Below are 13,851 nucleotides of genomic sequence, written 5' to 3' on the forward strand. Positions count from 1 at the left end.
TTACTTTGTCATTCTTTCTTTTCTTTCTTTCCTTTGATTTTTTCTCTTTCTTTTGCTTTCATTCTTTCCCCTTTCCTTTTATTCCATTCTTCTTTCTTTATTTCTTTCTTACTTTGTCATTCTTTCTTTTTTCTTTCTTTCCTGTTTTTTTCTTTCTTTCTTTCTTTTGCTCTTTCATTCTTTCTTTCTTTCCCCTTTCATTCCATTATTCTTTCTTTCTTACTTTGTCATTCTTTCTTAATTTCTTTTTCTTTCCTTTGTTTTTTTCTTTCTTTCTTTGTTTTGCTCTTTCATTCTTTCCCCTTTCCTTTCATTCTATTCTTTCATTCTATTCTTGTTTACTTTGTCATTCTTTTTTCTTTCTTTCCTTATTTATTTCTTTTGCTCTTTCATTCTTTCCCCTTTCCTTTTATTCCATTCTTCTTTCTTTCTTACTTAGTCATTCTTTCTTTTCTTTCTTTCCTTTATTTTTTTCGTTCTCTTTTGCTTTCATTCTTTCCCCTTTCCTTTTATTCCATTATTCTTTCTGTCTTTCTTTCTTACTTTGTCATTCTTTCTTTTTTCTTTCTTTCTTTCCTTCTTTTGCTCTTTCATTCTTTCCCCTTTCCTTTCATTCTGAAAACACACAGTGGGCACAGAGTAACAATTACAAACCAACACAACACGAGTCCAGTTTTCTGAAAAGTAATTCTTTTATTAATATTTTACAATCCTTTATTCGTGGTTATGTCATTATTTACTTTTTCAGCGCCACTTTGCAAGTGTCATTACTCCATGCTGTCTAACGACAACAACAAAAAAAACAAAATAAACAAAAACAAAGGAGAGGTTTGAAGAGTTTATACAACACTTTTGTCAAGAGGCAGAGAGAGATTCACATTGACGCTCTTGGATTGACCTCTCATCCCTTCCGCTTGGCAAAAAAAAAAAAAAAAAGTAAACAAAAAAAGGTTAAAAGCAGGACTGTCAGTCAAGTGAATAAGTGTCCGTCCGTCCGTCCGTCCGTCTGTCTGTGTCTGTTTGGCTACAAAGAAAAACACCCCACACTCCTCCCAAAGAACACCATCTCTTGTTTGTTTTTTTTAAATGCTTTCCCCGTCTCTGGAAAAATAACACGTAATATACAATCTCACTATGATTAATCCAACACATACAAAATATAAAGATGCTCTCTCTTCCAGGCGCTGCTCCAAACATTGGAGGACAATATTAGTATCTTTCAAAAAAGTGAAATAGGGAGGGCCACTGGCAGGTAGAGGGAAAAAAAAGGGGGGTACAAATTTTGGTACGAATCTTTCCAGGGAAGGTTGTTTGAGTTGTGCTGGCGGATACATTTCCTCTTAAAAAGGATCTATCAAATACTTCCTGAGAAATAAAGGAAATATCTACCAAGGGGGGGAGCTGGCCGGCTGAGAGAGAAAAGGGGGGGGAACGAAAAAACCCCGAAAACGAGAGGAGGGAAAGAAAATACGCTGCTGGAGATAAACTGGATTTGTTGGTAGTAACAACTGGGCAGTGTGTGTTTGTTGTGAGTGTGTAAACATGCAGCAGCCGCAGCAGCACAGAGCTGGAGGACAGAGGAGGTGTGGGCAGCAGTGTTGTTGCTGGTGTTGCTCAGTTTGTGCTCTTCAGCACAGAGAGAAGAGGAGGAGGAGGAGGAGGAGGAAGGCTGGTGGGAGACTAACAAACGTCCATCCAGCTGCTGGTTACATCCGACGCCCACAACGCTCGTAGGGTTCACTGCTGGAGAGTAAAGTTTAACGTGTTCAGCTCGGCCCAGAACAACACAGACTTACTGAGGAGGATCTCGTTATGCAGATGACTTAGTGCTTAAAGAGCACGTTAAAGTCTTTCTTCCTCTTTAGTTCAAAACGACCTTTAAGTGGAAGTTTTGGGGAATGTAACAATAACGGTGAGTCTTATTGCTGTTACAGGTTCCAAATGATATGGAAGGAGGGTTCGATTTCACTGCTTTTTGATTTCTTAGAAGCCAGAAATGTGAAGAAAAAGGAACAAAACAGGAACTTTAATTAGATTTTCAAAATAAAAAAATGAACCTATGGCTGTCTCTGTTACACCTGAGCGAGGGTTCATTTAATCTGCCATTTTTATTTCATTTCAAGTTATCTAAACTTCCTCACATACTTTAATTTTGTGAATAAATTGTTAAAGAAAGTAAAAATAAAATCTAGAGGCACATGATGCTATATTTCCCACAGTTTTGTAACTTAAGCTAACGTTAGCATTCGACCAATTCTCCCCAACATAATTTTGAGCTAGCTTGCGTTCCAGCTGGCTAAGAATATAAACCTCTCCTTCGGTTCATGTTAAGCAATCAAACGTCAATGTTAGCTTAATTCTAACGAGACGTTAGAATTAAGCTAACATTGAAATTTTAAGCTAGCTAGCGTGACTAGGATTTTTAAACTTCTCTTTCTGTTTCATGTTACGCAAACGAACGTCGATGTTAGCTTAATTCTAACGAGACGTTAGAATTAAGCTAACATTGACATTTTAAGCTAGCTAGCGTGACTAGGATTTTTAAACTTCTCTTTCTGTTTCATGTTAAGCAATCAAACGTCAATGTTAGCTTAATTCTAACGAGACGTTAGAATTAAGCTAACATTGACACTTCAAGCTAGCTGTGACTAAGATTTTTAAACTTCTCCTTCTGTTTCATGTTAAGCAATCAAACGTCAATGTTAGCTTAATTCTAACGAGACGTTAGAATTAAGCTAACATTGACATTGTAAGCCAGCTAGCGTGACAAGGATTTTTAAACTTCTCTTTCTGTTTCATGGTACGCAATCGAACGTCGATGTTAGCTTAATTCTAATGAGACGTTAGAATTAAGCTAACATTGACATTTTAAGCTAGCTAGCGTTACTAGGATTTTTAAACTTCTCTTTCTGTTTCATGATACGCAATCAAATGTTGATGTTAGCTTAATTCTACGGAGCTGCTAGCAACCATTTAGAATTAGCAGGGAATGGTTACAAAACAGCTAAATGTAGCATTTTCATAACTTCTAGCGAACTAACATTGACATTAGCTGGACGTCTACAACTTTCCGATCATAATACAATTAACAGCTAATACTAGCATTTAGCCATCTCACTGCTAATTAATATCACACAATGTTACAATCCCACAGTAATGTTAGCTAGGAATTGTCGGACATTAGCTGGATTGAGTATAGTATATAAAGTTTTTAACACGCTAGCTTTAGCTTGAAATGTACACCTTTGCTACTGTAGCATGAACGCCATCTAATGCTAATTCAACCTGGTGCCGGGGACAAAAGCTACATTAGCATTTAGCTAGTTCGTTGCTACATTTGAAAGCTGAGTGTGACGAAAAATGATGGTACGAACGTTTCTAGTTCAAGCTAATGTTAGCTAACTGATGCTGTCACAGAATACGTGCTAAATGTGATGTTGGCAAGAAACGTATGACTTCTATGACAAAGCAATAGCAAGGGACTTTAGCATTTTAATGACACTTTTGTTAGCTAACGTTACCATTTACTGGAAGTCGGCACCTTTCTCGTCGTAGCATGTACGTTATCACACTGGATACCAAGTCAGGAAGTAGTAGATAACAGCCAACATTGGTTTTTAGCGTTTAACACTATAACAGGAAATACATAAACGCTTCGCTAACACTGTTTAAAGCTAGCTAACATGCCTTTCTTATTGTAGCATGTAGATTATCCGAAGAACTTGAAGCTGTGACGTGGCAAGAACAGCTAAATTGGCATCAAGACATGTTGTGAATGCTACCATTCAATACTGATACACAATAAGAGGATAACATACATTTCTTGCTATCATAGTTTTAAGCTAGCTAACGTTAACAGCTCCGAATTTGCAGTCTATAATGGTAATCAGGGATATTACTAGCAGATGGTATTATTCCCTATTAATTGAGCTCTAACTAGCTTCAAATTTAACCCAATACCATCAATGTGCTTGAGTACTAACATTTGCTGTCATCAAGTAATGCTAAACTTGTCAAATTTGTAGTTTTACCCCAAAATATGGCCGCATGTGCCTCGAAAAATGTCACTACAAATTGTTTTTCCAGATTTGTATCCATCAAAAAGCAGTGAAATGTTGTGAAATGTTACATTTTGTGTGTTTTTAATATTAGAAGCCCGGAGAAAAGCAACAAGAGAGGATGTCAGAGGAGAATGTATGATTATATGTGCACGTTTTGTTGTGTTTTGGAGGAAAATTCGATCAAGTGTTTTAAGAAATATCACCAAAAAAAGGAAGAAGTTGTCTTTTAAACCTAATTTGGGTGAACCAACGTGAGAAAGTGAGCGAAAGACTTTAACTTCTGATCTTGAATAAGTTCTAATTTTGGAAGTACTTTGCCTTTTGCCCTGAAAGAGTTTCCGAACTGTGATATAACACAGCCCACCAGGTAAAAAAAACAACCTGAAACAGTTACTACCAACACCTCAGCGGCTGTTTTGTCACACTCCTCCACCGCGGCTGGATGGGAGTAGGCAGGTTGGGATATTTTTAGACCGCAGCGGCTGGTGGATTCACAAAATAACCACAAAAACACAACAGCAGCAGGACCTCTGAAGATAGTTAAGTGCCAGAGAGGCCCGCGGAGCCACCTACGACCAACGATCAGCCACATTTAGCTGCTGGGGTTTGTGTTTCGTCTAGCGCGGTCAGGTTGGATTACAGCAGAGGAAGGTGGACCGGTCACTGGGGCCGTTATTGTTCCAGCAGCAGCAGCAGAGACGGAAAAACAAAAACAACAAACATTATTAGGTTTTATTTCCTGGAAAAACTCAGCTCATACTTTTGGACCAAACAGAACGGTGATTGTGACCTGAACCAAACCTCATTCTGCTTTAGTGTTGAAACTCTGAATAAACACATTTTATTTTACAACGACGACTCAATCAGTAACTTTCAGTGATTCTGAGGTTTGTTTGAGGACATGTTTGGATGGTTTGATTCCATATCTCTTGTGATTGGTTCCCTGGAGAGCTGCTTTTGTTGCGCTCCTCCAGCTGTGATCTTTATGTTGAATACATGTACAGATTTGTTTACGTGAAGGTGAAAGTGAAAGTTAATGTTTTAGCACCATATTTTCCATCATCTGGAACCACAACTAAAAGGATGTTATTATTGCGTGTAGAAATGTAAATGTCGCCTTTTTAGATAGACACTCATTTGCCTGTAACCTGATGTTGATAAACCTTTAAATAAAAGTTAAAATGAACATTATTTTATTGAATAAATCAAAAATCAGAGGTTGGGATTAACTCAATGATCGATGCACTAGTCAAGGGTTAATTCCTAACCATGTGCAGGGTTTAATGTTGCTCTTTGAAGGGGTGGTTGGCCGTTTTTAATCCAGGTCCTAGTTGTTCAAAGTAATCTGATTGGATGTGAGCCAAAATAATTAAACAAATCTTAAAATTTGAATTATTTTCTAACAAAATCTCATCAATTTAGGATGTTTTTTTAAATCAGGGTTAGGATTGGGATATCCGGATTACTCTGATCCCAGCAGAGGGTGGATGCAGGCTGGATTACAGGAACTAAATGTAGGAGAACTTTTAAACTGGTGAAAAAATACAACATATTGGAGATGTTTGTTTTTTTTAGTTTGTGTTGATTCTGGCGCCCCCTGTGGCCAAAGTGTGAAGTGTCATTTACAGCACCAGTAGTCTGGATTTGGTCGTTATTTTGCAACAGTCCTGAATCTGAATCAGGTCAATCCAAACCAGTTCTTCTTTGCCAAATCTGGACCAGAGTGAGCTGGATTACCTGATCTTGGATTATTTTGTGCTGCAGCGTGTTTTGATGTGATAGTCTGGATTTAAAGGGGTGTATCACTAATGCGACAGTAAATAAAATAAATTTAAAGGTTGTCAAAATTAAGATTGTAACGACTACTTTGCAAGTTGTTGTGAATATTCTGCATTTTTAATTATTCAAAAAAAAAGTTAATCTTTATGTTTCTTTTTTAAAGTTTGTGTTGTTTCTGGCGCCCCCTGTGGCCAAAAGTCTGAAGTGTCATTTACAGCACCAGTAGTCTGGATTTGGTCGTTATTTTTCAACAGTCCTGAATCTGAATTAGGTTGATCCAAACCACTTCTTTGCCAAATCAGGACCAGAGTGATCTGGATTACCTGATCTTGGATTATTTTGTGCCGCAAGGTGTTTTGAAAATGCACCCTGCTGTAAAAAAAAACGTCACTTCTGATTGGACGAAACCTCTGATGCACACCAGGAAGCATATTTCAAGATGTTTCTGCTCTGTTTTTGTTAAAGCATGATGAAAAAAGAGCAAAATGAGGCCAGGTGTTATCAGATAAAACGTGCATGTGTGAAGAAACTGGCGAGGGAGTATACATCCAAACACAGCCAAAGAGCTTAGACCTTATGAGTCCTGCTTCAGTAACGGGTCACGTGACTTCGATCTTGTTTTCTAGCTGGATTTAAGAACTCAAGTTGTCCTTAAATTCCCGCCCTGCTGCTGCGTCTCTGCTCCTTAAACTAACCTGTAGCACTGCGACCGCGCGGGTTACATGTGTGTGGTTGTGGTTTTAGGTTTTCCTCACTCTCACAGAAAAGGGGGGGCGGAGCCTGTACTGTCTGATTAACCAATACTCTTTGGTTCATAGTGGGCTACATAAGCTAACGTCTTTAAAGCCAACAGAAGAGGAGATTAACACAGAGGGGAAAGCACGTGATAGTCTGAGGAGTAGGTGTGGTTTATGTGTCTTATCTGCCAAAAAGTCTCGTTGTAAAGAGAGATCCAGTTCAGGAGAAGACCTGATGATGGATGAGTGAAGAGGAGGAGGAGGGTGAAAGGGATGGAGGGATTTCAAAGTGTCCGTGTGAACCCGCCCGCCCCCCCTCCATCCCAGAGAGCCAAAATCAAACCCAGGAATGTCAGCAGGTGGACCACTTCTTTATTTTGTCTGCTCTCCGTCCGTCCGTCCCTCTCGCGTCTGTCGTCTGTCCGTCCGTCTTTGTGTGTCTGCTTTATGTGGTTTTTTGGCTGCAGGTCACTGGAGGTCTCGGTCTTCAAGGTACCGGTACTCGAACGTAAAGCCTTCCTTCTTCCGTTGGCCCCATTTCTCATAGTCGAAGTAAATGTATGTTCCCTGAGAGAGGAGACAGAGGACACCACGATTAAATCTCAACAGGAAAACGTTTTCCTTGTGATGATTTTTGATCTCAGCGTTGACAGACTTACAACATATCTTCTTATTACTTTAAAAATGTTAAGGATTAAGTAAATTCAGCGTACAGGCTCTCTAAATACCTGCTCAAACTCATCAGTGATGGTTTTGGGTTCTTCGTGTCTCTGAAACCACATCATGTACTTCGTGTGGAACCTCCAGGACTGCTTCTTCAGGGCTTTGGCTGCCAGATACTGGGCCTTAGTGCCCTGTGGAGAGGAAGGAAAGGAGATAATGATGAGTTCAATAGATATTGATGTTGACATTGAAGAAATGTTGTTTTTAACCCCTTTGTTTCATTTGAATGAAGTATCTTTGACGGCCAGTATTCAAGACGGTCACTTTGGGCTCATTATCTTTGGGCACAACTCTCTGTGACTCCAGCTGATGTCTTAACATCAGCATCAGAACTCCGTCTCAGTTGCTGAATACTCGTCCGACTTTTGAGTTACTTTGTTCTGGACGATCCCTGTGTCTCTCCACCTTTCATCCATCTGACTCTTGGGTTGTGAGTGAACAGGTAAATGGCAGTGTCCTCTGCTGAGAGTGAATATTTGATTTTAAAGTTCCAGATCTTGAATTTTTAGATAAACTTAAAGGAAACAAACCCGTCTGGAATGACCTCCCTGAGGAGATCAGATTGGCAACTTCTTTATCTTCTTTTAAAAACACATCTTTATCAATGTGCTTTAACAGGGGATGTCAGCTGAGCGTGTTTTAATCAAGAGGTTTTTATTATCTTTTAGGCAGTATCACTGGCAGGACTTTATCATTTATTTAGTATTTTAATATTTTCTGTAATTTTATAATTTATTTTAATATGTTTATATTTTTTATAATTTTTTATTTCCATATTTTTAACATTTTTTATGATTTCATATTTTTTAAATTTTTTACAATTTTATAACTTGATTTTATATTTGTATATTACAAAAATTATATTTGTATATGCTTAATAATTTAATGTATTTTATATTTTTAATAATTTAACATTTTTGTGCTTTTTTTAATATTTTAATAAAATCAAAATATATATATATATTATATATTTTTAAAATGTGTATATTTTTTTATAATTTAATAATTAAATATGTTTGTAACTTAATATATTTGACATTCATAAATGTTTAACATTCAAATGTTTTTTATCTAATATTTTTTTCTTTTCATAATTTTTTAATGAAACATTTTAAATATATATATTTTTAATTTGCATATGTTTAATAATTACATTTTTTTGAATGTTATAGTTTAATATTTTTAATATCTTATATTTTTCATATTTTATTTTTGTGATTTCTGATAGTTTTAATAGTTTATCTTTAATTTTTTATTCATCCAACAAAGTTTTATTTCCTTTTATTTGTCTTCCTCAAATTTCTCTTTTATTGCCTTTTAGTTTCTTCTTTGTAAAGCACTTTGTAACCCTGTTTTGAAAAGTGTATATAAATAAAGATTATTATTATTATTATTATAAATGTAATCTGAGAGAGATTATTATTATATTTAACTATACTGCAAACCTGCAGCTCTCACATTCACTGTCTTTGTTTTTAAGCCTTCATTCATTTTGAAGATTTTAGAGAATAAAAGTGAACTTTAGTCCGAGCTTACCTCCAGGTAGTAAAAGATGAAGAACAGGGTTTCTGTGGAGAGCCTCTGGTAGAACTCTACAGTGTCGGAGTGAGGCGGTGGCACCTGGTGGTGGAAAGGCAGGGTGGGGCACGGGTTCCTCATCAGGTACTGCCTGGAAGGTGGAGACACAGAGGGAGGGCGGTCAATGGGAGTCACATCAAACGCTCTTTTCTGACTTACCCGGCAGAGCATTTAAAAACAACGACATTCAGGCGTCAACATTTGATATCTTGCCTTAAATGTTAAATATGGGGCTGTTTTAATTCAGACCCCAACCTTTTTGGAGCTGTAGTCGCAAAATACGACTTAGATATTGAGCCTGCAAATCCAGGATCCCCTCACAGCTTCTCCTCTGAACTAACTCCATTGTTTCCTGATGAGTTATCCATGTGGAGACCCGGACAAAGCTGTGTTTTGATCAACTTCTAAAAGATCCATTAGTGCGACCGATCAGACCGACTGATTGACAGAAAAAGCTCTACACTCCCCAAACCAGACCCTCTATTTTTAGACTTCCTGTTTCCATCAGAGCCACAGAGAGGTCAGTGAGCACCCGAAATACTCGTCCCACTAAACAGGCCGATAGTTAGAGACGGATAAACACTCCTGGAGTGTGTGACTAACGCTCTCCTCACACAGGTCGCTGTGTGTGGCTGTTTACAGACGTATCGCAGTGAGTGTGCTTCAAATCATTAATACAAGTTCACACAGTGTTCCTGTTTTTCGGTCACTGACCGAGTCTGTTTTTAACTCTTTTGAAATATAAAAGGTTGTTTGTTGTTTTTTCTCGACACTCACGACTTTTTATCTCCTGAAAAACATTCAAACATGTTCGACTCGATCTGCAGCGCTGGGTCTGATAAAAGGAGAGGACTGAAGGGGGTCACCGCCGACTAGACCTGGGAAGAGAGAGAGCATATCTCTCCAGTGTTAGCTTCTCCACACTGGCTCCTTCTTCTGACCTACAAAGCTCTTAATGATCACACACCTTCGTATCTCAAAGAGCTCATAGTGCCCTATTACCCCTCTAGAACACTACACTCCCAGCATGCAGGCCTGCTCATCGTACCTAAAGTCTCTAAAAGTAGTATGGGAGGTAGAACCTTCAGTTATCAGGCCCCTCTCCTTTGGAATCATCTACCAGTCAGGGTCCGGGAGGCAGACACCCTCTCTACTTTTAAGAGTAGGCTTCAAACTTTCCTTTTTGATAAAGCTTATAGTTAGAACTGGTTCAGGCTTGGACCAGGTCTTAGTTATGCTGCTAGAGGCTTAGACTGACACTGGGATCCTGTCTTTCCCCTTCTCCCAATCTCTTACTTTAACTCTCCCTGTCCCATTAAAGTTACTAACCATAGACTTTTCTGGAGTCCCTGAGCTCCCTTGTCTCAGTTAGAACTGAATCAGGCTTGGACAAGGTCTTAGTTATGCTGCTATAGGCTTAGACTGACACTGGGATCCTGTCTTTCTCCTTCTCCCTATCTCTTACTTTAACTCTTCCTGTCCATTAAAGTTACTAACCATAGACTTTTCTGGAGTCCCTGAGCTCCCTTGTCTCGTAGGTTCCTCTGGATCTCTGTCGTAGACTCCAGCTGCTACAACTACTACTATCCGTCTCCCCACTATCATCTCTCTCTCTCTCTTCACCTCCCTCTATCCATCTCTCCAACACGGTCTCAGCAGATCCGGTCTAACATGAGTCTGGTCCTGCTGGAGGTTTCTGCCTGTTAAAGGAAGTTTGTCCTTGCCACTGTAACTTGCTAAATGCTGCAAAGTGCTCTGCTCATGGTGGATTAAGATGAGATCAGAGTCCTGCCTGTAAGATGGGACTGGATCTTATCCTGTCTTGATGAGTCTGGTTCTGCTCAAGGTTTGTGCCTCTTAAAGGAGCTGGCTCAGGCTTGGACCAGGTCTTAGTTATGCTGCTATAGGCTTAGACTGCCGGGGGAACTGACACACTGGGATCCCCTCTCTCTGGTTGTCTCTTACTTTAAGTCTTCCTGTCCCGGTAAAGTTACTAACCATAGACCTTTCTGTAGATTTTGTTGAGGTTTTGGTGTCTTTGTGAAGCTTTGACGATGAAATGTTTATTTTATTACTGAGTGTGTTTCTTTATCGATATCCTTCATCTGTGTTTAAAGTGAGGCGATGCATGTAGCTGTAACCCAGTTTATTATTCTAACAGTAAAACAGATCTAACTCCAGGCTTTATACGTGTTCATGTGTGTGTGTGTGTGTGTGTGTGTGTGTGAGCATGTGCCTGTGTGTGTGTGTCTCCTCTTCTAACTGTATAACACAACAGGTACTGAAGCTTCGAGAGGGTTTGAGTGTTTGGATTTAAATGTCAATTGTACCTGTGTGGGCTGAGTGCACAGCAGATACAGAGCCAGCAGAATCTGTGCTCTAATTGTGCCTGATCTGTGTGTGTGTGTGTGTGTGTGTGTGTGTGTGTGTGCATGTGTGTGTGCATGTGTGTGTGCGTGTGTTTTAAAAACCCTAATCACAAATCAAACACAGTGACATCACTCTCACAGGCCTTGAATCTTCCTTCTATTAACTCTCTCTCTCCTCTCTCTCTCTCCTCTCTCTCTCTCCCTCCCTCTCTCCCTCTCTCTCCCTCCCTCCCTCTCTCTTCGTGTTTGTTCTGTGGATGATTTATTTTGTTGGTTTTTGATTTAAGCCGGATGAAGAAGAATCTGAAACACGCGTCTTTAAATCTTCGGCGTCATGGAAGCAAACGATGGAAACTCCACAATCAAACAGAGGAAGAGTGTGCTGTGATTATCTCTGAAGCCTCTTTTTTGTCTTCTTTGAACGTTCTGGACTAATTTTCACAGAAACATAATGAGTGTAAGACGGTTTATAAGTGCTGCTATCTGGATAGAGCTGGAGAGCTGGATGAAATGAAAAGGATGAGACACAGAAGCTGTCGATGATATCCAAATGTTCCCCCTAAAAACTGCCTCCAAAGAGACGACTGCTGTCTTTTTAAAATCACAGCTGTGTGAGTTACTTGACTCTGATTGGTCGATACTCCATGGCAAGGGTCTGTTATTCCTGGACAGTGCATTATTTACTATAGAGGACTGACTGTAAAATCTGTCAATCTGCAAAAACAAGTCTGCTTAATGTGACGTCTGAGGGAATATGGAGAAGGATGAAAACACCAGAGAAGATGCAGAAGATCGACTCAATTAAGGACGGATATCTCAGGATTAGGAACGGGAATCAAGTGCCAGGTCCAAAGCGTACTTTAAAGGTGACATATTACGCTCTTTTTCATCAACATATATTGGTCTAAGAGGTCCCCAAAACATGTCTTTAAAGTTTATTGCTCATAAAAACACTTTGAAATCAGATTCTGGTCTGCCTGAAAACCCCTCTTTTTCAGCCCTGCTCAGAACAGGCTGTTTTCTGTGTCTGTGCCTTTAAATGAGAATGAGCTCTCTGACCACGCCCCCTCAGGAAGTGGGTGTGTCCTTGGCTGTCCAGCACGTTGATCTAATGTTTACATGTTGGCTGAATATACACGGCTGCTCACAGACCCGCGTTACTTCAACTCTCTGAATCTGATCCAGAATCTGATCCTGACGGAGAGGCGCCTGCAGCAGGACCTTTCTGAACCATTGGTCACAGATTTAGTGTTTCTTGTTGTTTTATTTGTCAGTATGTCGACGTGTGTCTTGGTTCACAGCTACCAACATGTAGCTATGTGGCTATGCTAACTAGCGCTAGCACTTTTCCATGAAAACTAAAAATCCTCCACTAGATCTTCAAATCTGCAGACGTGGGGAGTAAAACCGACCTTTGTGTTTATTAAGACAGCCTACAACTAGCATGCCTCCCTCCTAAGCTCCTTGTTAGCACACACGTGTGCAGGGAATGAAAAACGGAGGAGGGGTTGAGTTGTATTTTATACAGTCTATGGGCTGAACAAGCTCCGAGCTCTGACTTCCTGTTACAGACCGGATGGCGTTGTGACGTATGAAAAACACTGAAAACTGGAGTTTGCATGATATGTCACCTTTAAATCTTAAGACGGAAACATGAGACAGAAGATATCATAGACTCTGGAAGAGACAGGTGAAAAGTCTCGCAGTCAAACATGGCGTACGGCGGGATTAGAGACCAAGAGCCAGGTCCAAGGTGGACTGAATGGTTGTCTGTCTCTCTGTGTTAGCCCTGTGATAGGTTGGCGACCCTTTCGCTAGAAGCCAGCTGGGATAGGCTCCAGCCCCCCGTGACCCCTAACAGGATAAGCGATCAAGATAATGGATGGATGGATATTCTGACGCAAAACACTGAGCTTGGAATCTGTAAAATCTTGTCCAAGTTCATGTTTAGGGTGAGCAAGACCCGGATTCTTACTTCCCATATCCCTAATTTTGCTGCCAATTCTCCTGCAACGTCCCCTGAAACAGATTAGTTGGACATTGAGGTGTTAGAAGTTACAAAGTCTGACTGTCCGTCTGTCTGAGTCTATCCTGACCCTCTGTGTGAGTGTGTGCTACAAAAATAAAAAGGTAAACAAACATTTCTCTGCACCTGATCCTCTCCGAGTCCGACGGGTGGGGCATGTGCGTCCACGCCGCCTCCTCCATGGCCTGTTGGTAGAGCTGGTCTTTGGACAGGGGGACCGGCCCCAGCGGGCAGACCCCCAACGACGGGGGGATGCTGACCTCTGACAGCGAGGGCTGAGGTGCTGACGGGGGACCTGAGGAGGCCACAGTGCTGCTGGGGAAGATGTCTGAAGAGGGGATGGGGATGGAGAGAGAGGGTGATGGGGAAGGAAAATGTGGGGGAGTGAAGGAGGGAAGGAGGGAGGGAGGGGGATTGAGGACAAAGAGAGAGAAGTTGAGTCAGGGCTGATAGTATCATCAGCAGTTTTTGTTCAGAGGAGGTAGAGTGGGAGGTGAGATGACATTTTGTTCCATTAAACTTCAGCTTTTCTATTTCTGCTCTGAGACAACCCTCTGTTTCTTTTGTTCCCGCGTGTG

General features: G+C 40.2%; 1 protein-coding gene across 4 annotated transcripts in view; it reads right to left on the reverse strand.

The window, feature by feature from the left end:
• Positions 1-668: 668 nt before the first annotated feature.
• LOC117827641 (CCR4-NOT transcription complex subunit 3-like) overlaps positions 669-13,851 on the reverse strand; it is a 53,307-nt gene continuing 40,124 nt past the window's right edge. For 2 of the 4 annotated variants that reach the window (XM_034704265.1, XM_034704264.1), the window contains exons 16-19: positions 13,400-13,601; positions 8,837-8,969; positions 7,306-7,431; positions 669-7,144 (exon numbers count right to left, since the gene is read on the reverse strand). In XM_034704265.1, the coding sequence (XP_034560156.1) occupies positions 7,046-7,144; positions 7,306-7,431; positions 8,837-8,969; positions 13,400-13,601 (560 nt within the window). In that variant the 3' untranslated portion in view covers positions 669-7,045. Of the gene's footprint in view, positions 7,145-7,305; positions 7,432-8,836; positions 8,970-13,387; positions 13,602-13,851 lie in introns of all 4 variants that reach the window. The other 2 variants (XM_034704263.1, XM_034704262.1) reach the window with 1 other exon arrangement.

The sequence above is a fragment of the Notolabrus celidotus genome, chromosome 16 (genome assembly GCF_009762535.1).
Source record: "Notolabrus celidotus isolate fNotCel1 chromosome 16, fNotCel1.pri, whole genome shotgun sequence".
In the NCBI taxonomy this organism is placed as follows: domain Eukaryota; kingdom Metazoa; phylum Chordata; class Actinopteri; order Labriformes; family Labridae; genus Notolabrus; species Notolabrus celidotus.